This window comes from Theobroma cacao, chromosome 1 (assembly GCF_000208745.1).
Source record: "Theobroma cacao cultivar B97-61/B2 chromosome 1, Criollo_cocoa_genome_V2, whole genome shotgun sequence".
NCBI classification, from domain to species: domain Eukaryota; kingdom Viridiplantae; phylum Streptophyta; class Magnoliopsida; order Malvales; family Malvaceae; genus Theobroma; species Theobroma cacao.
Window position 1 is genome coordinate 10665504 of NC_030850.1, and position 25509 is coordinate 10691012.

Genomic DNA, 25509 nt, shown 5'->3' on the forward strand with positions numbered 1-25509 from the left:
TTTATAGATTAAATTTTAAGTTTATTATAATGAGAAAATACTATATTTTACTTTAATATAAACTTTAGATCATTTATACTTGGAACCATTTTGGATTTAAATTGATTTATAAATAGGTAAAATTGAGTTTATATTCAGATAAATTAAATGACTATTTTGATTCGGAAAAAGATTCTTCAACTGGATCAATGACAATCAATCAACATATTTTGTCGGCATAGTATTAATACTTGTAAATTGTGATGACTCAGCGATCTAATCAAGACATGCCTGGTTAGAAAAAATAGAAGTAGTTAGAGAGTTCCAATCAGTGGAAAACCCTAAACCACTCGATTATGCTTCAAACACACTTCGTCAATGGAGGGAAAAGGGTCCTAATTTAGAATTAAGGTGTGTGTTGTCTTCTATCAGCTTTTAACAAACAGTTACAAAGAATTTCAACCGGATGACCTCACATGTCACATCCACTCGAGAAACGCATCGTGATTTTTCTTTCCAGTTGATGATGATGCTGGTAAGGGTCGAGTCACATGTGACATGCCAACAAATGTTAGAAAATGGCTATGATTGCCTCATGTGTTCCAAATTTGAAGTAGAGCCACAGCCATGTGAGTAGAATGTTAATCCAGAAGAGGTTGAAACTAATTTTTCCCCTGGCTATCAAGCCATGCAACTACTGATAATCAATTCAATTAGGGTAAAGTTTACAATCACAGCAAGTCAATGTTTCCATGATTAATCGATTGAAAGAGGTTTATACTAATAATAATAGCTTTATAAAAATTCTTTTCTGCTTTTTTCTGTCATGAATTATTACCTAAGTGTGTTGGATCGGACCATCAAAGGAAATTAAAAAAGTTGATGAGTTAGCAGACAATATGGATGTCAATTCGAGAGGAAACTTTTCTTTTCCTCTCTCACTTGTAGGTGCCAAATCTATAAATTGAATTGGTTTCAATGGAGTCATTTCAGATTTGGATTATTTAAGATCATATATATTATTTTAAGTCGATTTAAATAGAATTCAAATTACTTAATTATTAGATTATTATGAATTTGGATCATTTTAAGGTCAAATCAAGTTTAAATTACTTCACATGTTTGATATTTTGAATATTGGATTATTTTCAACCACTTTTAGATTTTTTAAAATAATATGTATGTTCTTGGAACTTCTAATTTGTTTATCACTCAGCATTTATATTTAATTGCTTTTACTTTTTAATTATAGATTGTGCACCACTTAAAGAAATTGAGTTAATTTTATTTTTAATCAATTAAGATTCCGATTATTATAAATGTCAAATCATTTCGAAATTTAAATTAATTTAAATCTGAATTAGATTAAATATCGAGTCATTTAACTTTCAAATTATTTTGAATTAAAGTCAATTCATATTCGAGTTAATTTATTTTAATATGCTAAGTTGAGACGAATTAAATTTAGTCACTTATATTGTCATCTAAAGATCTCAGTCTCACTAATATTATGGCAATCTTATATTTACTATTTCTAATTACCATAGATGAGTTTATTTAATAATGATATTGTGGAACAAAAATACTCTTAATCTTATACACCGAAAGAAAAAAGGGTGCAGACATGTCGTTCTCCATGCACGTATGGAGCACTCAGAACTTATCAGTGATATCCTGAAAAGACATTTCCAAGAATTTTGATGCATCCCACCCCTGGGTTTAGCCAAGCAATTCTGACTCGTTTGTTCATTACAGAGTAGAGAGGATTTGCTTTTTTGGAGTAACACTATTTATGAGTAGTGGGCGGTAGAAAGAAATAACATTACCCAGAAATCAATTAGCAGGAGGAGCTTGTGACTGGGGTTAGTGGGGACATATTGGGATCCAATGGCGGTAATTGTATTTTACCTCAATGCCAACTAGAATGCACCTTGCAAGACCTGGCTGCAGACCACCAAGAAGGGGTTTGGACGCTGGGTCTTTCGGCATGGGTGACATCACGAGTTACACGCTACTCACTTTTCTCTCCTCCTCTGTCTTGAACCCAATGTTTCTATGTCAAGTGCCACATAAATCTCATGGAAATCAAATATTCAGTCTCGGGATGCTTATGTTTTGCCAGGGAATTCAAATATACCTTAGTTACGGATTACGCTTCTAAACATGAGAATCTTCAATCTTTTCTGCTTACTGGGAAGATTAAAGGTACACTGATAGAAACCTGACAGACAAGATTAAATCAGGAGTGACCAGTGAGACTCTTATAAGTAGATGACCAACAAATATAGGTCCAAATAATCATCACGGGGCCTGAAGGATTTGAGTGCACTATTTGATGATATGAGAGCAGGACCACAATCTCCATATGCAGCTTTGCTACAGTTACCTCTAGATTTCCCACAACCAAAAGGTTGTATAAGCTAAGTTGTCTTGGTCCACTGGTCCTTTAATCTTTTTTCGTAATGTTCCATTCTTTACTTTTGGAATTTTTAAGTATTCATGGAAACAACACCCAGTTTTCCTCATTTCATTATGCAAATATATTGTGATCTTTCTAACAGGTTGGTTGAATTCGTGGTAATGATAATTGTTAAGAGGAGTGAGCTTTTGTAACCGATGAACATTGACAGAATTATGATTATCGTTTCAAGTTAAAATTAGATCGAAGCTTGTACTTGTAGTATAGTTTCATGTGAATCGGATTGTGTACATTCTTCTTGGAGTTGGTGTAACAGTTAGTTTAGGTATAAACTATAAAAAGTGATGCATTCCAAGTAGTGGGAAGCAGAGGATAGTGTTTGATAGTGTAGCCTGCCAATGTCCACTTTATACTCTTTTTTTGAATTTCTTGTGTCTTCTCTGTTGAAATCTGACCTCCCCTTCTGCCCTGAAATTCCCACCTTCTGCAACAGCCCAAAAGGCTTGTCTGAAGTGAACCCCACATGGTTGAAGTTGAAATCTATCCCCCATCTCCCACTTTCCAATCGTATGCCCCTAACCATCCACCCCCATGCAATATACACAAACCAGTTGTATTTAAAGATCCCACTCTGGCATGTTTTAGACTAAAAAAAGAATATTATGAAAGCTAAACCTCAGCTTTTTGAATTTTATTCCGACAAAAAGATAATCTTATTCATTTCGAACAATACATATTCTAAAGTGGGTGCTTATGTATGTGGCAAAGAAAAGGAAAGAGTGTTGATAGTTTTCTGAGAAAGAGGGGAAGTCTACATTGAGTGTGCCGGTTCCTGGAGGAACTGCTGCAGCAGAGCCTGTCATCTTATCATAACAACATTGACAACACTCTTCACCATAGTGCTACTCTTATTGCTGTGGTACTGCTACTACCCCTTATAGTCCTCTTCACCAACTGAAAATCGGAGCTTCAAAAGCACAAGAGGGTTTCAAAGTTTTTCAGCTCCGGTTTTGTTTCTTCATCCTATTCATTCATAGAAAAACAATGCAAGCTCTGGCCGGGAAACTGGTTTCTTTCACCATGTGTATGGGTCTTATCATTCTCTTTCTGCCATTTATCAGCTCATCTCAAGAACATGTGGGATCCATTGGCAGCCATACAAACAATAAAGGCAACATTCATAAGGTATTGGATTCATGTTCTGGATTCAGATTACATCCTAATTTTTCATAATAACCAATTGTGAAGCTTGTGAATAATTCAATATTTTCTGGTTTTGGTTTCTATACAGGTGAGGAGTCATAAACTGATGTTTGAGATTACACTACATGGATTCCTCCTTTGGGCATCAATGGGGTTTCTGATGCCTGTTGGGATACTGGCTATCAGAATGTCAAACAGAGAAGAATGTGGAAGAAGACTTAAAATTCTTTTCTATGTTCATGCAGTTTCACAGGTAAGTTCATCTTTACTTCACTGTTACATCAATGCGTCTTTCCCAACAGTTAATCTGGATTAACTACAAGAACCCTTCCGCACAGGCTATAATTTCTGTTTCTTTCACTTGACTAATGGTATCTCTACAGAGCTGGAAAATGATAGCACCAAAGCTTTGCACAATTTTTTAAGGAAGATTGGCACCCGCCCTTTGGGTTTTGGCCTTTATCAATGATAATGAGAAAGAAACTAAATTAATATCTTCCCCGGTTATGCAATATTTTACAAATATACAGCCCACAGTTTTGATAACTAACACACACAAGTAAATTTTCTATTCCTTCAACTTGATCAAAGAAGATTATCATTGATGCTTGAGAGGCAAGAAAAGGCCAATGATTTCATAAATAAAGTTGTGTGGGTGTTGTATTGATCTAATCAAAGATCAGAAGTACAAGGACTAGATATCTTAAGACTTAAGTGAAGGCACATTAAATTAATAGTTCTTCTATCAGCACATGATATTTACAACATGATTGTTAAGTACCTTCATGTATTGAACAGTTTATTTTTTTTCCAACAGGTACTTTCTGTGCTTCTTTCTACAGCAGGAGCAGTCATGTCTATCAAAAGCTTTAATAACTCCTTCAACAATCATCATCAAAGACTAGGGGTAGCTTTATATGGTATCATATGGTTGCAAGCCTTGACCGGCGTTTTACGTCCATGGAGGTAAACCATCATGTCCCTATGTCTCCCTGACTCATTCTCTTTGATTATTACAGCTTGCATTGCATGCAAATGCATTCTGCTGTGACACACTTTTTGCACAACACAAACATTCATGTCTGAGAGGGTCCAATAAATGAAGCCATTCCCAAACCCTCTGAATGATGCTTATCTGAGGAACACAGGTTCAGTTGAGGGAAAGGAGGTTTTAAGGTTATTGTAGCATAGATTGAGCATAATACTTTCTCTACAGGGGATCCAAGGGAAGAAGTGCATGGTTTTTTGCACACTGGTCACTAGGAACTGCAGTGGCTATTTTAGGTGTAATCAACATTTACACTGGATTGGGAGCATATCATGAAAAGACATCAAGAAGCATAAAGCTTTGGACCATACTTTTTACTGTACAGATCTCTTCGATTGTTTTCATTTACCTGTTTCAAGACAAATGGTTGTATATACAAAAGCAAGGAGTGATTTTGGGCCATGAACCAGTAAGACCCACAGAACAAGATATTTCACCCAGAGAGAAGCAAAAGGAATCAACTGCTGAGCATTGTTAAGCACCATGTTATCAGCGACTTAATTACTAACAATGGAGGAATTCTTTCCATCCCTCTGTATTCTTCTTCTGGATTTTCTTCTTTAGAAGAATTGGTCTATAGACCACAATAAGCCTTGTAGACAGAAACTTCTATTTGTTGGCTTAATCGAGGATGTTTTGCTGTTCCTTCTTTCTCATCAATTTTGCTCGGTCCCAGCCCTCTCTTTCTCCTGTTTCCATCTATATATGTATAACAGGAGATTAACACTAGGCAAAATGAAGCTAGATTTCCAATATCATCTGACTATGATGAAGCCCTATATCCATTATCGATAAGGAGGGTTCAATTTTGTTGTACAAGGGACTGCAGTTTCATTGGACATGATGCTCAACGTTTCTCTTTAACTTTATCCTTCCTTTCAGGGAAATAAAGGAAAGCATATTGTGAATGACTGTTCATGAAGATAAATCAAAACAAAATTTGGAATTAGATTATAACATAGCATTGAGTTTACAAAAATGGTCAGGGGGTACAGCAATTTCTCAGCTCCAGAGGATAACAACATTCAAATACCTTTTTTTTTTCGGCCTTTATCCTTGCGGTAACTAAAATGAAATTGAATGCCTTTTTGTACTCTGATAAGCTTATAAAACATCAACTGAACTTTATTTAACAGTACAAAGACATTTTAAAAGCAATGGCCTTAAATAACAAGTTCTGGCAAACATGTTTTGCCAATGGGGCTTTAAAATATAGAAACTGTTGTCCTCAGGCAATATTGGCATGGAATCAGTTGACTAAACAAACAAATACTTAACTAAACTTCGTTCTTATCCTCTTAGGTGGTAAAAGGACATGGAAAGCAAGTACCATTATGGATTTAGATGAAAAATAAAGCATTTATAAAAGCCCCAACGTCAGATGTAATCCCTGATGAAGCAAAAGAGCATTACATGAATGCGACCAAACTGATGAAATTATTGGATCAAGGTTTTGCTGGTGTTAGAAAACATGATTTCAAAGGTTGAATAGAAACAAAAGAGCAATGCTAGTTTGAAAACTATATGGAAATGGGATCATGACACCCCGTAAGTCAAGCTTGTCTAGGGGTCTGTTATTATCAAGTCTAAAAGTTTCTTATGAGGCTTTCAAAAGTCTCATCTGCTATGATTTCAATAGTTTTGAAAACCTAAGGAAAAAAAAATCTATATATTTTTATAAGAAACTTTTCAGACTATGGTATGGTCGTGAGAAATATAATTCTCTCATGTTTTAGGTCAATGTTTCCTGCTAGTGCTTAACAAATAGCCACCCACTCAGTTCCTTAGCTGCAAATTCTATAATATAACAACATCTAGCCTGCTAAAGTGAATATGAGAAAATCACATAACTTGACTAGTAAGAATCTTCTATAAGATTTGGTATAACATCTAAGATTTTGTTATTCCTTTTGATGCTTAAGTTAGGGGAGGGGAGATTTGAACTTGGTACCTCCTTGTTGACGGTAAGGTGTGCCTAACATCCTAGCAAAATTTGAGAATGACTATGTTAGCCAATTAATTATTAGCAGTATTTTAAATCATTTGAAGTACCACAGAATTGTGTAAATACTGTCTGCTATAAATGGGCTCTGGTTGTGAACTGTATAACTGTATTAGCTGCATAAAATCTTGGCAATTAACCACAGTTACTCATATTAACTCCTCCCACCACCTTACTCATATTGTCATTTACATTTCCTGTTCCTCTAATCCCTTGGTTTCATCAGCAAAGAACTATTCCCCTTTATTAATTCAGTTATTAAATATTTTTTTCATCTCATGCGTTTGTGTTTCTTACAGATAATGCATGTGGAAAGAGTAAAGACACATAATTACTTAAAATCACTGAGCTTATGCTTCCAAGGAATTGCATAACTACATAATTTGTATGTATCTAATGTGTATGCATGAATATACCTCTTTTACAGGAAGAGAGCAACATGGGGCTAACCTATGAAAAAGCAGCTCCTAATCCTCCAATCAAATGAGCTAAGCCTAGGTGACAAACAGTAAATTTCAAACGATAAAGCCTATACCTGCATACCCTTAGATGCTTGAATCAATCCTCTCCTCACTCCTCACTTCCCCCTCCTTCTTCCTACTAGGGAAGAGAGGGAGGATTGGATGAGGAGAATGTGTTCTATAAGATGCTCAGTTCATGTCATCCACATCCTCACAGGAATGACTATGCCATACATAACAACTGGACTGACAAGGAGATCTCATTTCTGTTATTCTGGGAACAGGTAGTAACTGATAATCTACAGAAGATGCCTCTTCTTTAAGAAGATACAGAGGTAGCATTTTTAGAAATTTTCAGCAATTATCTTTATGTGGTAGGATTAATTTAAACAACCTTGCAGCAATTCAATTCCCTGTCATCAAATTAATGAACTCACATAGCAAGTTTAGTTCTGCAGAATAATTTAAAGATAACTGGACAAAAATAAAGGCACTAACTAGCTGCACATAACTTGAGATTGGTTTAACCTGTATATTTCTATTAACTTTGAGAATATATCATGGAAAAAGCTGCACATAACCTGTTAATATAGCAATCCCTAATATTATAAAAGGGGGAACAAGTACAAATGCTCCAATGGTTGCAAAGAAAACTGAATCATTCCTCTTAGAAACTTCATTCAAGTATGCTTGTCTCCTGATATTTCTCTTCTGCGAGATGGTCAAAACTTTCGGACTAACCTTCTTCAGATTTTTTCCCAATGGAATACTGAAATCATCGTCTCTATCCCCAACCAACCACACAAGCTGCTCACGAATTGTGAGTTTTCCAGAGCTATCATCACTCTCATATCCTGGTCCTAAAAAGAAACAAATATTCACTTAATTTTGCAAATTGTATTGTTATTCCATCAAGTCCCTTTTTCTGAGAAAGAAATGTACAAATCATTTGCAATTATCTAGGGATAAGTTTCTCACATACCATCAACAGCAGAGCTAGTAGGACTGAGTTGCTCCAAAAGATCCAGTTGCGTGCGTGCAGAAGTGAAAGACCCTTAAGAAAAATGTCAAGAGTATATATAGGAAATCAGCGGCCTAACGATAATATTGAATCTCAATGGATGCCTAAAAAATTTCACCAGCATCTCATGTTATTAGACAATGTGATAAGAACTTCAAAGTAGCTTATAATCATTTCAAAGCAAGCAATGCAATATTCTATATTGTTAAATCAAAAAAGTCCTTCTTGCACTTTGAGCCAGTGCCATGACACAGCAGAAAGTGTGAGGTATGGAGCTACAAAAAGCTATTCATGGTGCTACCTGTATGTCCAATATGATCACTATTAGAGCAGTGTTTTCTCTTTATTAGATCTTAGTATATTTTTACATTTATTGCTGTATATTTTCTGTCCATATTTAATCTAACACTCTTGAATATGTATATATTGTTTTCTAATCAATATTCCCATAAATAATAATAATAATAATAATAATAATAAAAAGCAGCAAAATGGGGAATATAAGCAAAAGAAGGTTTCCAAATGTTAGAAAAACAGTGTTCAACTACCAATTAATTGCCACAGACCATATTAGAGAAATAGAAAACTCTAATATATCCCACATCACAGAATCTCGATTACGAGAAAATTTCCCCACTATGCAAAAATAAAAAGGCACTTGCAGAGATCCTTATAAGATATCTTGGTTTGCTAGAAACAGAGACATCTACTATAGTGATTCCTCTGTCTAGAAGCTAGTGGAATCCATAGAATGCACAGATAACAGGGAATTATACAAACAAATGAGGGCATCGAGTCTGCTTTGATGAGGGAGAAAAGGGTGTATAATTTATATGATTATAGCTGGGAAAAATTAAGGAAAGGAACCTTCATGTTGTTAGTCAAGAGAGACCAATTATGTTGGATGAAGTTCTAAATTCTGAAGTCTAAACTTGAATATAGCAGGAGGTAACATTAACCCATCATAACAAATCATAGTTTCTCAATCCCATATTAAGTATATTCGAATAAACCGAAAAGTAGATACAAAATTTTATATGCCAACACTCTGAGAAGCATACCCTCCTCAAGTATAATGAAACTTCATAAAACAACAAACAAAAGAATGCAAATTCTCTTCAGTTAAAAACAAACTAAACTAAGCTAATTAAATAAAAGAGATGGCATACCAGATAAAGAAGCAGGAGGGTCTTCCTCTTTGACTCCCCCTTCTTTTCCTTCTGACTGAGCAAATGTTTTACAAGAAGAAGAAGAAGAAGAGAAGCGCTTGAAGGGGTGGTTGTGTTTTGGGTTAAGGAATGGAGGAGGAATATTAGAGCAGGGTTTTGGGTGAAGAGAAGTGGCCATGAAATATAAAGCCATGACCAAATTTATATGATGGTTTTGTCGAGGAAGACTGCAAGCTTTGAAGCAGCTTTCATTTTAGTTTGCTTCTATCGTTTAGTTGCGGTTCCAAGTTTTTCAAATTTCTGTTGCATGGCCCTGAGAAGGGCAAAAAGAAGAAAAAATATTGCGAGTGAGCTCCTCCACATGTTATATGAGGCCCTTAAGCCATGCGTAGTTGCTATTCTATGCTTGCACGCCCACTCCAGCACATGTTATAATCTTATTTGCCAGTGCATCAGGATGCTTTCATCAAAGACAACAATAGTAAAAAAAAAAAAAAAGAAATGAATTGAAGAGAAAGAGATAAAATAAAAGACAAGATTTTTCTTCAAGAATTATTTTTTTATTATTATTTAGATCTTTTAAATAAAATATCTCTCATTTACAAGGTTTAAACTCATGATAAAAAAGATATATTTTTTATTTTATATATACACTATTCACTGGAAAACTTAAATATGGAAGTGTTTTATTAATGCAGTCGAATTTAATTGACATTTCTAAATATCAAGTTAAGATTTGAGTTTGATTAGTCCATTAGAATTAAGTACATCATTGAAATATTAAAATATATTTTTTATATTATATACTAAAGTTCCTAATTATATCTTAAAAATAAAATAAATAAATATAGTTTGAACCTGACGAGCAATTTGGCTAGTGGGTGGAACTATTATTTTAAAATAATTTATTAATGTTATTTCTTAATTTAATATTTATTTATTATAAAATGAATCTAAAATTTATTACAATTTAATTTGATTTTATTTTATTTATAAAAATTACAAGTTTAGCATTTTTATTTGAACTTGAGTATATTCTATAATTTGATTTGATTTATGAAAATTACAAATATAAGTTATTTATCTTCAATCCAATGGATGCCTCAAATCACAATAAGGTAAGATTAGCTACTTATTATGAACCTCACTTGCATTTAATTAACTCCTATTATCCAACTGTAATCCAAATTCAAAAGTTATTTCCCTAAAAAGTCTAAAATAACCTTCGATACTTTCGTACGTAGAAGGCCAGTATGGTCAATTTAGATTTGAAACCGACAACATGAAAGAAATATGACCGTTATAGCTTCTACAAATCCAGGCGTTTCGAATTATTAGTACTACTTTTTAATTTAAAAAGAAAAAAGAGAAACCCTTTAGATACCATGTAAAAGGTTTCACACAACCAAAAAGGAAAGAAAAGCGAAACCCTGCCCTCGAAGCTTTCTCTTTCTTGTTCTCAGGCATGCAAACAAAGAAAGCTTATTAGGAAGAGGAGAGAAGTAGAAGAAAAAACAAAAATCAAAGAGGGCTTTCTTCGTTTTCTTTTTTCTTTTAGTTTTGGTGTTTTGGTTGTTGTTTGGGATGGCAAAGCGTGGAGCAGAGGAGATAACAAAGGAGGAGGAGGAGGTGGAGGAAGGAGCAGCAGGAGCAATGGTGGTGGTGGAACAAGGAGAAAAAGAAGAAGCACACCCATATGCATTTCACGTGTCTGGGCCTCGCAATGTGGCTAAACCTAATTGGAGAGACCTCATCAATTCCAGTTGGTCAGTAAACGTTTCCTTCTTGCATCATTTTTATTAAGTTGCAAGTTTGAGTGTTTTTTTCCCTCTTCATTATATTATATTCTACTATTCAGTTTTGGTTCATAAAATGCGGTGTAAATGTTTTAATTTATGATACCCATTTCCCTTTTTGCTCCAAATCTATGGGAATTTCTCACTGTTTTGGTCATTTAGGTCCTTGGGTTTCAATGAAACCATGGATATCTTAGGATATGTGGTAAAACCTTGTTTGGTATTAGAAGATTTCAATGGAATATTGAGGTTTATTAGCAGAGCAAGTCTGTTGGTTCTTGCACTAGAAGGTAGTAATTTGGGTTTAGGGATGTGAGTGATTGGGGTGGAATGATCTCAAAAACATTGCATTTGTTTTGGATGGACATTTTTGTTTCAGGGTTATGAATGTTTCAATAACATCTGAAAGTTAGGAAACCCGTTATTTGAAATTGAGATCTAGTTGATTACCAGGCTTGAAGAGGGAGCTACAAGTCTATGAATTATATGTTTGAGCCATGACAAATGCTAGCTCTCTTTGAATGAAGCTGATTACATGTGCAAATATTTTGTTTTGACATGAAGGTACAGATACGCTCAATATAGATTTGCTCTGCTGTTCTAGCCAGTGGTTATTTCCTTAAATTTTGTGATGAAGAATAAAAATGAAGTGAAAAATTTTCAAAAAATTTGGATTTTGACTTATATATGATCTTTTTTGATCAAGCTAGGATGATGCTACTATTCTGATTGGGCATCAGGAGAACAAAACAAGACGCATTTCTTTATTTTCTTTTGGGTTTTTGGATTAGGAGGATTCTCTGTTACTTGTTAGTCATTTGGGGCTTTGAGATTTTTCATCTATATCTTTTTTATTAGCCACTGGAATTATGGATCCATTAAGCTCCAGTTCTTGTTTTCATTTTCTTTTAACCTTTTTTTTTTGTTTGTTTCCTTATATATATTCTGCTATTTGGTTGTTTGTTAAGAAAATGAGTAGACCCGTAAATATTTGTCTTGGGTAGAGAAAAGCTCTATTAAAGGTATATGCCATCTATATAGGTTTAGAAGACAAAGTATTTTTGATGAGTAACCCTGCCAATCATGCTAATGAATGATTCACAAATACAGGAAAGATGCAAACTATAAGAGAACTGTAATTGCGTGCTTCATACAAGCAGTTTATTTGCTTGAATTGGACAGACAAGAGAATAGAACAGAGGAAAATGCTCTGGCTCCAAAGTGGTGGATGACGTTCAAGTACAAGCTGGCCCAAACTTTAATTGATGAAAGGGACGGATCCATATTTGGGGCAGTACTAGAATGGGATCAGTCAGCAGCCCTGGCTGACTTTGTGCTCATTAGACCTAGTGGAGCACCAAAGGCTGTTTTAGCACTTCGAGGAACATTACTCAAAGGGCCAACTATCAGAAGGGATATTGAGGATGACCTCCGCTTTCTAGCTTGGGAAAGCTTGAAGGGTTCTGTAAGATTTAAAGGAGCATTGGAGGCATTAAAATCAGTCGCTGAAAGGCATGGAAGCAGCAATGTATGTGTTGCAGGACATTCCTTGGGGGCTGGCTTTGCTTTACAAGTGGGGAAAGCATTGGCTAAGGAAGGGCTATATGTGGATGCTCATTTGTTTAACCCACCTTCTATTTCGCTGGCTATGAGCCTAAGAAATATTGGAGAAAAAGCAGGTTTTGCTTGGAAGAGACTTAAGTCGATGCTTCCTTCAAGCAGTGAACCTCAGGCAAGTAGTGATGATGGTATCAAGGATAACTCTTTAGGCCTAAAGAATTGGTTAGGCCATATATATGGGGAGAAAACTTCTGTGGGATTGAAAAAATGGGTGCCTCACTTATATGTGAATAATAGTGATTATATCTGTTGCCATTACACTGACCCTGAAGGAACAGAGGAAAAAGATGCTGACAAGGAGAATGTTGGTCCTACAAATGGGCAAGTTGCAGCGAAGCTGTTTGTGATGTCAAAGGGGAAACAAAAGTTTCTTGAGGCTCACGGGCTGGAGCAGTGGTGGTCTGATGACCTGGATCTCCAGCTTGCTCTAAATAAGAGCAAGTTGATAAGCAGGCAATTGAAGTCCCTGTATAGCCTGCAGGCTCCACAACAAGCACAGGGAAGGCCCAGATAACAAAAGGCCATTGCTTTCATTGAATTACTCCTGTTTCTAAATCGGATCCTTCTGTCTCTTTTGTGATATGTGTGCATCTTTTGATAAGTTGGCTTTTCTGCTTTCTCATCCTTACTTACCAAAATCAGCAAATGTATACCATCTTACCTCGAAATATATAAAACCATTCTTTGTCAACTCTCAACCATTCTCCACAATTAATCTTAAATATTTCAGGATGTTAGGCAGTTTTTCTGATCAAAATATGAACTGATTCCGGCATAGCTGTTAACAAATTTGTAGTTTCCTTTCTTTACAAAGTATCACCAAAGTTGTGTTACCTTAGAAAAAGTTGGTCTAGGCATTGTTTCATCAGGAGTTTTTATACATTTAAGCAGTTAAACCAAGCTTTATATTCTTTACTATTTAGTTTATTTAATACTTAGAATTCTCTAAGGATTTATCTTGTTGGCTGGTCTTTTAGGGTCCTTAAGAGTTTTGGTCTTAGAGTGAGGCTCTGTTGAGGACCTGAGGTTTTATGTGAGGTTTTGAGTGTGGCTCAAAGAATTCATTTGGAACCGAGTTTGGGCAAAAAAAAGAAAGACAACATTGTCTGATTATTGAGAGCGTCCATTAAATTGTGAGAAGTTGAGTTTGTTAATTGACACTTAGTTGGTGAATAAAATTGTTAACGAGCACTGCATTTGGGGAGGTATTGAATAGATCAAATTTGGAAATTCTGTAATACTCAGAAGTATTAGGGATCTTTGTCCATGAATGGGATTTAAGGATCTTTGTCTATAGACCACATATAGTCATACTCCCTTTATAATGTGTGATCAGATTATTTATTTAGGAAAAAGAAAAACCCATTTGAAAGGTTCCAATTAAGGAACTCAATAGTATCTAAAATAGGGGTAAACAGTGGTGAAAGTAGTGATAAACCTAACGGTTTGTCATGCTAATGTTCTCAATCCCTTCCTCTAGTGACATTTGAAGGAACTCTTTGGTAGAAATGCAATACAATGTTTGACTGGAAACTTGGCAGCAAATTAGGGGAAGGGCTTCTAACTAAGAATGCCCAAAGTTCCATACTGTTTTGGGGGTCAACATGGACTACAAATGGATTCAAGTTGATTAATAAGGTCTAAAAATAATGTCTGACCATATGACAAGTGCTGAAACTGAAATTCATACAACAAACTACAAAAATTGAAAATGGAAAACAATAGATGAGCAAATAGTAGAGGTCAAAAATGGCAAAAACCAAAATGAAAAATAAAGAAGAAAGAAGAAGTAAAAGATGGAGAAGCATTGTTTGAAAAAATTATATACAAATTTACAGTGGAAAATTAGTAAAAAAACAAACGATAAATAAAGGGTACAAACTTAGCGTAAAAAGACGAGGAAAAAACGGAAAAAGTGAAAAAGAAAAAGAATTGAGAAAAAAGCAGCAACCAACCAGAGAAAGTAAAACAGAACTAAGAGAAAGCACGAGTAAATAGAGGAAAAATCCAAATGAAAAACATAAAAATGACATAGAGCTCTCCAAAATATAAGTTGAGTTGAAAAGACCATAAAACTAATTGAACTAAACAAATGGCTTAAAATACCCTCTAAATAAAAAGCATATTTACTATCAAAAGACAATATAAACCCTGAAAATGAAAAAAAACAACAACAACAAAACTATGGAAAAATCTCTGACATGGCAGCACATGAAGAAAGTTGAGTGAAGCAAATGCTTGAAAGCAGCCCATGGCGTGGGCCAATTGCTCTGGTGGGCTTACAAATATTGCTTGAAAGTAGCCTGTGGTGTGGGCTAACTGCTCAGGTGGGTCAAGACTAACCCAAAGAAGATCGACGTGAAATGAAAATAAATACAACACTGCAATTGCCTGCCATATGTCACGTAATTGGCAAAACCAGACAGCACTCAATTTTGACCCTTAGGAGAGAGTTTTAATATAGGGTTATTATAGATGGTCTCTAAACGGGTATGGTAATGACACCTGTCCACGGACATAGAACTCATTATGTCTATGCTTTGGGCATCTATGCAAGTTTATTGTGATATGACAATTAGCTTGATTTAATTGGTTTGAATATGGATTAGGTTAGTATAGTGGAAAAGGGTTTGAAAGGGTTGGACTTTGGGGATGTGGTTTATAATTTTTTGAGTTTGGACTTTTATATGGGTCAAACAAATAATTACTTGTATTCGAAAAAAAATTAATTGTGTTTGATGTTGGGTTAATAGGAAATTATTGTCCATTTGGATAGAGTCTGAGATATTTTTTTAAATGTTTTTTTTTTATAATTGGAGAAGGGGAGATTTGAACCATATTCTTTAAACAGGAGATCATGCACCAACTAATGAGCTAAATGCTCGGGTGTGACAGAGTATGAGACATTTGATTTATGAGAAATTATTTTTAATTCAATTTGGTAACATGAAATGGAACCCTTTATAGAATGACATTGTTCTATAAAGACTTTTTTTTTTTAATTATGTATAAAGGTGGTTTTATTATTACGTTTGTTCAAACCTTTTTGTTGGTCCCGATAATATGTGCTAGAGGGGTGGTGAATAGCATAATTTGGCTCTTAACAATATTAGAAACTAATTTCTAGAACTTAAGAAAGTAAAAACAGAGTATAAGATGCACAGTAATTTAGAGTGGTTCAGTCCAAGACCTACATCCACTACCTTGATTATCCAACCAAGGATTTTTTCATAAATTCACTAAACATCGGTGAAATTCACAAGCTTTCACCAAGCTTTACAATAGCTTTTATCAAATTCAGCCAAAACCTTTCATATTAGTTTTTCACGGGCGCAACTAAAACTTAAAGTGGTTTTCCAAAGCTCAACCACAACCTTCAACAATCAAGCTATCCCAAGCTTGAATAACCCCTTATAGCATGCTTGGTTCACTGGAAAGAATAGAATGAGAACAGAATAGTTATTCCAATGGAATAGAATAGAGGAAGAATAACTATTATATAGATTGGTTCATGGGAATAGAATAGGATATAAATTGTTATTATTACTTATTCTATTATTTGGTTAGCATGAATAATTTTAAGAATGGTTAAGGAATAATGGGTAAATAATAAAAATACCTTTTATTAAAATTTAAAGATTTTTTAATTAAAAAACAAAAAAGCTATGATGAGAAATAAACACTCTTTATTAAAATTAAAAAATTTATTTTGTTAAAAGATAAAAATATTCTTAGCAATAAAATCAAAATAACTTTTACTATAATTAAATAATATTTTCACCAAAATACAAACATATTTTTATTATAATTTAATAATATTTTGCATTAGAAGATAATTAAACCTTTTATTATAATTAAATAATATTTAATATTAAAAGATAAAATATATTCTTCATTAAATTTAAATAATACTAAATAATATTCTTTATTACATTTATTATATTCAAATAATAATATTAAGAAATATGCCTTATAATATTTATTATAGTGAAATAATATTAGTATATTAAATAATATTTAAATATTTTCATTTCCTTTTTTTTGAAAATGAAGTAACAAATTTTGTGTCTTTTGTGCTTTAGAGAGAGGAGTGAGGAAGAGAAAGAAAAAAAATAGGTTTAGTATTTTTTTATAAGGTAATTTTTTAAATTGTAAAAGGGTATATTTATTTAATCAACTTCTTTTCTTATTCTTAACAATTTGGAGTAGCTATTACCAATGGGAACCTTGGTAATGGCTATTCAGGCTTCTCTTGGAATGGTTATTATGAAGAATAGCCATTCCATTGAACCAAATGCAACTTTATCTCAAGAATGAGAATATGGGAGGAATGACTATTCCATTCCCCCCAACCAAGCATGCCCTTAGAGTGACTCCTTCACTCTAAAAATACAAGAAAAGTAGTAAAAGAAGGTACCTATTATCACTGGTTGATCTGAGTGGTACAAGATTGAGTGCTAAATACAAATGCAAGGAGTAGGCGTTTAAATGCAGACAAGTGCAGTGAAGCTTTTCTGGTTTTTCAACTTTCTATAACTCAAATCTCACTCAAGGCTTCTAAAAAACTTGTTTCTAATTGTTGAAAGACCCTTTTATACTTGAAAATGCAATTCTAATGGTAGTTTGGCAGTTTATGTCTGTTGAAAATAGTTGAGGATGAGTTCTAGCCGTTAATTTGTCTTGTAGTACTCTGATTCAAATTGCAGACAGAGAGTTCTTAGTCGACTGACTTGGTTGACTAAGTTGGTTCTGTTTCAAGTTGCAGATTCTGACAGAGAGCGGTTAGTTGACTGACTTGATCGACTAAGTTGATTTTGTTTCTCAAACTCTTCAACCCGCCATTCTTCCAATTTGAAACTTGGTCAACCAATATTCTTCCTTGTTTCACCAATAAGCTTCCTCCTTGTTAGACAGTTACATCTTGTTAGTTTTATCCCTTTTTTTCTTTTGATATATTCTTTGAAGAGTTAATTAATTAATTTCATATATTAATTTTTCTGCACACTTAAGTAAAGGTATTAGACACAAGTCAATGAGAACGTTTTATTATCATAAAAAACTAATAGAGCCAACACTTTTATATTACAAAAAATGAGAAAAAGAATCTTGTTTGATGGAAAATACCTGTATGTATAAGAAATAAGACTTTTGATCTTATTTTTCTGTTTAGAATTTTATGATACAAAAAATGCAGCTTTATAGATAAATATTGTTGTGGTTGTGAATGTATTGTTTTATTTATAATTAAGTTGAGATTAATTAATATAGATAAATATGCAAAAGTTGTTTGCTATAAGCAGTTTCTTTTGACACTTTTGACAAACCTGATTAAGTCTCTTGTATAGCTTTACTAGTTCTCAATTGGTGTAATAGCCAAGTTATTCTTAAATCATTGTAATTTAGATGGCTAAAAAAAGGGAAAAATTGACTTCATAAAACAACACAAATAATGGCGTTTAGACCATAAGAAGTAAAACATCAAAAACGACATGGACTCTAAACGTTTACCTCATTTAATAACAAAAGAAAGAAATGACACCATGTTGTAGACACCCATTCAATAAAAATAAATAAATAAATAAATAAATCTAATAAAAATAAAAAATGAAAAAATGAAAAAAAAAAGAAGAGTCTGGAGACTTGCAGAACCCACAATTTCGCAAAACAGGGGGGAGATTTTGAAAAACCAGAGGAAACGAAAGAAAAAAAATCACAAAAATCCTAAACATCTAGCAGCCAAGAACCGCAATCCACAATCCACAAATCAAAAAAAAAATAAAAAAATTACAGAAAAAAAATGAAAAATGGGAGAAGCAGTAGGTAACTGAGGTTTTTTGGTTTGTTATTTTTGGAGGAAGAGCTAATCATTTAGGGTCGGCGATAAAGGGGGGAACTCTTGGGGGTCTAGATTTGTCGATTTGCGGTAAAGAAAGAGAGAGAAATGTTAGTTGCTAGTAAAGAAGAGAGGGGTTGACGAAGAGAGAGAAAGATCGATGAGTTGGTTAGGGTGCAGTCGCTGGTAAGAGAGGAAAAAAAAGTTACCGTCAGTTGGCTAGAAAGGCAAAAGGGGGGGGGGGAGGAGTTTGAAGAGAAAGAGAAAGGGAAAATTTTAGAGAGAAAGTAGAGAGGGTGCTGCTAGAGAGAGAAAAAGAAGGTAAAAAATGAGAGGAGAAGGGAAAAAGAACGTTTAAATACTTAGGGTTAGGAGTTTCAAAACGACGTCATTTTGGAAGGATTACAGTCTGCCAAACAAGCACCCAAAACGGTGCGTTTTGAACTCTGCCTTGTCGGCCTCAAGAAGCGGATCAAGTGCAGCAAATTTGGGCTTCTGTGGGTTATTGAGCTGGGCTAAACTGAGCCTAAAAATGTATAATCCTTCTCTTTGGTATGGGCTTGTTTCAATTGATTTTGGGTCTAGCCCATTTTGTTAAATAAAATGTATTTTTTTGTTATAATTTTTTATATATATATTTGGAAAAATATAGAAAAATTACATCATTCTAGACCAACAAACTCCTAAATTGTCTACTAAAAGATAAGTGAGAATTCCTTCTGGTGGAGATTCAATGATATGTAACCCTAAAGAGAGGTCTTCATAGTGAGTGGCCATATAATCGGCACACTGATTGGCTTCACGATAGATGTGAGTGAGAGTGCAATTCTGGTCTCGATGAATAAACTCCATAATATCTCGTAGTAATCGAGCGTTTGGATCTAACACTAAATTGCTATGTTCAATTTTCTGTAATGCTAAAAGAGAATCAGATTCACCCTAAACATCTCTATAACCCCTATCCCAACAAAGTTTTACTCCATGATAAATGCCCCACAGTTCTGCAGTGAGTGAGAAGGCGATACCAAACTTGAAAATAAATCCTGCCACCCAGTTACCATTTGCATCCCGTAATATACCACCAGCAGCAGCCAAACCCGGTTGGCCTTTTGCACTGCCATCCACATTCATCTTTACATAAGGGTCTCTCAGCTGCTTCCAAGAGATACAATTTTCTTTCTTTAATCTCTATTCCTGTATATGCATAATATCCCACGCCTCTTTAGCCCTTGTCCATACCTGCTGCCATCCGTTACTTGGCCACCTAAAATATTCATCAAATTTGTTTAAGTTTCTCCAATACCACAAGAACCACAAAGCATGGATGAAGAAAATATTCCAATGGAGGCTTTCATAATTCACCGTAATAGATATGTTATCCAAAATCCAGCTTTTTAAGTTCCTACAGAAGAAATCGTCCTCAATAACACGAGTTTCACAACTTGACCAAAATGGTTTTGCTGATATGCAATCCTTGAGAGCATGGAGAATGTCTTCCATACAAGCACCGCATCTAAAACAGGTAGTCGAGGATCCTAAGTTTCTAGAAATTAACCAATAGCAATGGGCAAGGAATCATGAATGAGTCTCCTTAGAAACACACGAACTTTCCTTGGACTTGGTAGCCTCCATAGTTGATCCCAGAAGCTTTCAGTAGGTGTTTCCTTCTCCATTTGAACATCATATGCAGTTTTCACTGAAAATATTCCACTGCTTGTTAATCTCCAATAACCCACATCTTCCTCGACACTTGAAGGATCAATTTGAACTGCCAATATTCTCAAGACTATATGATGAGGAAGGATTTGTAAGAGTTGATCAAAATCCCAACCACCATACTCATTACAATAACTCGCTACAGGAAGCTCAGCCTCGTGGTCTGAAATTTCCCTTATTGCCAGCTGATAAAGAGGGCCACAATCTAGCCACGAATCTAGCCAAAATTTAGCGTTATGTCCATTGTTGATGATGATTCCTAAACCTTTAGAGAGAACATCTATGCTCTTAAGAATGCTTCGCCATACATGGGAGTCTGAGCTTTTCATTCTAACAGCCATGAAATCTTTTCTTTTTAAATACTTCTTGTTGATTAACTTGACCCAGAAACAATCTTTGTTGGCCCAAATATGCCATCCCAGCTTTGCAAGTAAAGCTAAATTCATTTTTCGTGCCTCCCTGACTTGTAAACCTCCTTGTTCTTTTGATAAACAAATCTTGCTCCAGTGAAGTGCATGACATTTGCATCTCCCACCTACATGTCCCCAAATAGAATTCCTGTTCAGATGATCTATCTCCTGTATCACATACTCAGGTAAATAAGTGGTCTGCATCAAGTACGAGGCCATAGTACTAGTCACAGATTGAACAAGGGAAATACGGCCTACCTTGGAAAGATGTTTGTTCTGCCATTTTTCCAATTTGTTTTTAATCTTACTTTGCAATTCAGAGTAGGTATCACGTGTAATTCTTCCATGTATCATTGGTGTGCCTAGATATTTACCAAGATCCCTAGTTAAAGGAATTTTAGCGATACTACTTAGTAGTCTGGTTTTTGACATCCCAACATTTGAAGACACTAGCATCTTAGACTTTTGTAAGCTTATCTTTTGCCCAGAAGCTTCACAAAAATTGTCAACTACTCTTATCATAGTTTGGATTTGACATTTAGATGCTACTCCAAAAAGCATGATATCGTCCGCAAAGTAAATATGTGATAATAAAGAACCACTCTTAGTAAACTTCAAAAGTTTCCAATTCCCCAACCTCACTTCTTGTTCAATTAAATGCGAAAGTTTTTCAAGACATAACATAAAGAGATATGGAGATAGGGGATCACCTTGTCTAATTCCTCTAGATGGAGTGAACTCATTGGTTTGATAGCCATTCCAGATGATGGAAAAAGTAGGCGATTCCACAATATACATCATTAAGGAAATCCAAGAAGTGGGCAAGCCAATTTCGATCAAAACTTCTTTTAGAAATTTCCATTTAATGCGATCATATGCTTTTTCTAAGTCTATCTTGATAGCTAAACCTCCTTCTTTTCTTTTCATTATTCGCATCGTATGGATAGCCTCTTGCATAACAATAATATTATCTGCAGCCTATCTTCCTGGAATAAAACTGCTTTGAGTCCTTCCTATGATCCGATCTAGCAAAGGTTTAATTCTGTCCACTAGCACTTTGCTAATGATCTTAATAGGTATTGGGCATAAACTTATTGGTCTAAACTGGGAGAGTTTTTCTGGATTTTTCACTTTAGAAATCAAGGTTATCAAAGTGTGGTTAAGAGCAGCATTAAAAGAACCCGTGGCAAAAGCATTCTGTACAAATTGTTGGATATCTCCTCCTACCCAAGACCAATTCTTTTGGTAAAAACTTGCTGGAAAACCATCAACACTTGGACTTTTATTTGGCCTCATACTAAAAAGAGCTTCTTTAACCTCTTGATCACTGACTAGCTTAGATAACTCACGAATTTGTTCTTCATTGAGTCTCTAATTTGGGTAATTAGGTAGAGTTTGAGTGACTCCATCATCAGTGTATAGATTAGTATAAAAATATACTGCCATACATTGAAGTTTTGCTCTGTCATAGCATCAGGACCCATCATCTCTTTGCAATGCTGAAACCATCTTCTTCCTTTGTCGTCGTTTGACTACAGCGTGATAAAACTTTAAGTTAGCATCACCAAATTTAATCCAATCCATTTTCATCTTCTGTTGCCACATCTGCTCCTCTTGGAATAATACTAAATTATAATCTTCCACCAAAGATACCTCCAGATTTTGTAAAAAATCATTTGGGCCCTTTTCAAGTTATTTTTGTATCCCTTTCAGTCTAGATAGCAATCTCCTTTTCCTCTGAAAGATATCACCAAAAACTTCGTACTTCCATTTAGTCAACTTCACAGCCAAAATATTCAAGGTCTCCATCATATTGTGTCCATCAGTGGACCACTTCCTTCTTACAAACTCTTCAAAATTTAGATGTGACATCCAAGAGTTCTCAAATCTAAACCTTTTATTATTTGAGTCATTAAAAGTTAATCCTTGGCATCGAATCAACAATTGATGATGGTCTGAGTGAGTGCGAGGGAGAGTTAATGCTTGTGCTATAGGGAATAAGTCATGCCATCCTACGTTAGCTATTGCTCGATCTAATCTCACTTTAGTTAAAGCTGCTCCGCTTCTTTTATTCCACCAAGTAAAGGTTGGACCCGATGTTTCGAGGGTTGAGAGATTGCAGTAACTTAAGCAGTCCACCATTTGATTACAAAGATTAGGAATCACACTTCTATTACCCATTTTCTCTTATGGCAGCATCACTTGATTAAAATCCCCACAGACCAACCAAGGCAGGTTATGTATATTACTAGCTAAGCAAAGAGATTGCCATAATCTGCTTCTTTCTTTGGACTTTGGACTACCATATACAACAGTTAATAACCAATTCGTATCCGAACCACTTATCATTGTATGCACCAGTTGAGACGAGTGTGCAAGAATTTCCAACTAAACCAAATTACTGTCCCATAAAATCCATATGCCACCAGAAAAACCTGCCGCTTCTACTCGGAAGAAATTTGGTAAACTAATACGTCTGTAAACATTATTAGCTTTAACATCTGCAATTCTTGGTTCGAGAATAACTACAATATGCAGTTTGTGCAAACGAATCAAATTTTTGACATTTCTAACTACTCTCCTTGAAGCTATGCCTCTGATATTCCAACTTAAGATATTCAACATAAATTAAAAAACAGATATAGGGTAATCATTCCATTAGATAACATAGAGTTTCCAGTAGATTAAATCCGCATGCTATCCACCCCAACTAAATCAGTATCCATGGCAATTTCATTATGAGCATCTAATCCTTCCTTTGAACCCTCGTCCACCATCAAATCAACATTTTTTTCTCGTGCCATTCCATTTATCCCAACATCTACGCTTTTGTCCCTTCTTCTGTTATCTTGTGAAGGAAAGACAATCTGATCAATATTAACAGATCACAGTATCAGGTCCGGCCGATCTCCTTCCTTTGTTGCAAGGGAACTATCATCTTTATGTATCCCATGAAAATCGTTTGGTAGAGACAATCTTTCCAATCTTTGGCCTTCATTTTTTTTTTTGGTATGATCTGAAGAAATTGATTTAGCTCCCTTGTTAACATTTGAAGAAACAGACTTATTTGGGACTCGAACAAGGCCTTTTCCCTCTGTTGAGGTATTATCACGATTAGACACATTAGCAATCTCTTGAAGGTTTTTTTTTTTAGTATTTTTCTTTCTGTCTCCAAAGTCCGATAGGTGCTCGTTTTAGTGACAGCAGGTTTCGGCATTTGCTATTCATTTGTCTCTGGAATGACTTCCATTTCCTCCTGATTTTCTTCCTCTTCTTTAAAGACAGAAAAGCGAGAGCCCTTCTTTGCCCCTATCTTAAAAGATTCAGATTGGATAATATCCTTGGACTTACCCTTGTTGCCTCCATATACTCAGTTATTGTTTCTCTTGTTAGTTTTTTTTGCTACCATCCATGGCCTGAACCTCGAGGATTCATGGTCTTTTTTCGTAACCTTTTTGTCCTCAGTAATTTTGATAGCCTGCTCTTCTGAAAAGCCTTCCCATTCTTTCTATCTTACAATGCAGCCTTCATAGTTATGACTAAATTTTTCACAATGGAAGCACAACATTTTCAACCCTTTATATTCTACTAACTGCCATCTTCCTCTAATGAAAATTTTAGAAACTAAAGGCTTATGGAGATCTAACTCAATACACATTCAAGCAAATTTACCCCTTAGGGCATAGTAAGTAGTTCGATCAATTTTTATCGGTTTCCCTATTAAGTGTCTAATCGTAGTAAAAACTTCCTGGTCATAATATTCAAGCGGCATCCCTGGCAGACGTATCCACGCTGCCACAGATTCTATAGATGCTTCTTCTAAACGAAACCCCGAGGACCATCTTCTAATAGTTAGATAGTGATTTGCAATGATCCAAGGGCCATCATTTAAAACATGAAAGTAGTCAGATTTATCACTCAAACGAAAGCAATAAAACTCGTTGTTTAGATCGACCACCTGAAATTCTCCAGCAAGACTCCAAATTTCTTTACACTGTTGTATAGATATATGTAGTTGATATCACGTCCTAGGAGTTTAACTATAAAGGTATTTCTCTAGGGTTTCCGAATCCTGCGTTTTTCTTCCTTCGACAGCTTTATACAGGGACCGATAGAGGCATCATCGGAATCATTGTCAGATACATCTTCCTAAAATATTTCCCCTTCGACTTCAACACGACTCTCTTCGGAGACTCTCACAGTATTTCCCTGCAATAACATGTTTCTATAAGAAGGATTTTCGATTCTTCTTTGTTCATGGTTAGCAAGATCCCCTGTTATCTCTTTTGATAAGATCTCCATGCCAACTCGAAGTCTTTTCGCCCTTACCTGGATATCTGATTTCAGCCTCTCAGAGCCACTCACTGCTAGAGAATCTCCTAACGAATCTGCCTCCATGGGAGACACAAGAGAACAGAGGTTTCTTGGGGAGAGCAGGCGATGGCAGCGTGCAACCTCAATTTCTTTTGTGCGCATATTTTTTTTTTTGGTTATAATTTAAATCATATTAAGAAAGGTTATTTATATATAATTATATAATATATATATATATATATAATATGAATGCTTATTTTAATGTTAGAAAATCAAAATAAACAAAAAAAAACAAAAAATAATGATAGTAATAATAAAAAAAATAATAGTAAAGATGCATAGTTTAGAGAAATATATATAATACTATATATTAATATATAATAAGTAAATAAATAGTAAGAAAACTAATAATAGATTTAGTTTTTTTTTTAAAAATAGTAATAATAATAAGCAAATGAGAAGAATAAAAAAAAAAGAAAAGAATAGAGAAAAAAAAGAAATATTTATATTATATATAT

At 34.6% G+C, this 25509-nt stretch overlaps 3 protein-coding genes across 3 annotated transcripts; 2 read left to right on the top strand and 1 right to left on the bottom strand.

Moving 5' to 3' along the window:
• On the top strand, window positions 3070-5511 carry LOC18612238 (cytochrome b561 domain-containing protein At2g30890). The gene is made up of 4 exons (XM_007048926.2): window positions 3070-3583; window positions 3690-3854; window positions 4419-4567; window positions 4818-5511. The coding sequence occupies exons 1-4, from the start codon at window positions 3443-3445 to the stop codon at window positions 5125-5127; spliced, it is 765 nt and encodes a 254-aa protein (XP_007048988.1). The 5' UTR covers window positions 3070-3442; the 3' UTR covers window positions 5128-5511.
• Window positions 7513-9659, bottom strand: LOC18612239. Its single transcript, XM_018114936.1, has 3 exons — window positions 9303-9659; window positions 8095-8166; window positions 7513-7972 (listed from the first exon to the last, which is right to left on the bottom strand). Exons 1-3 carry the CDS (start codon window positions 9493-9495, stop codon window positions 7671-7673), a joined length of 567 nt encoding a protein of 188 aa, XP_017970425.1. The 5' UTR covers window positions 9496-9659; the 3' UTR covers window positions 7513-7670.
• LOC18612240 (GDSL esterase/lipase At4g10955) lies at window positions 10672-13416 on the top strand. Its single transcript, XM_018114727.1, has 2 exons — window positions 10672-11068; window positions 12209-13416. Exons 1-2 carry the CDS (start codon window positions 10887-10889, stop codon window positions 13230-13232), a joined length of 1206 nt encoding a protein of 401 aa, XP_017970216.1. The 5' UTR covers window positions 10672-10886; the 3' UTR covers window positions 13233-13416.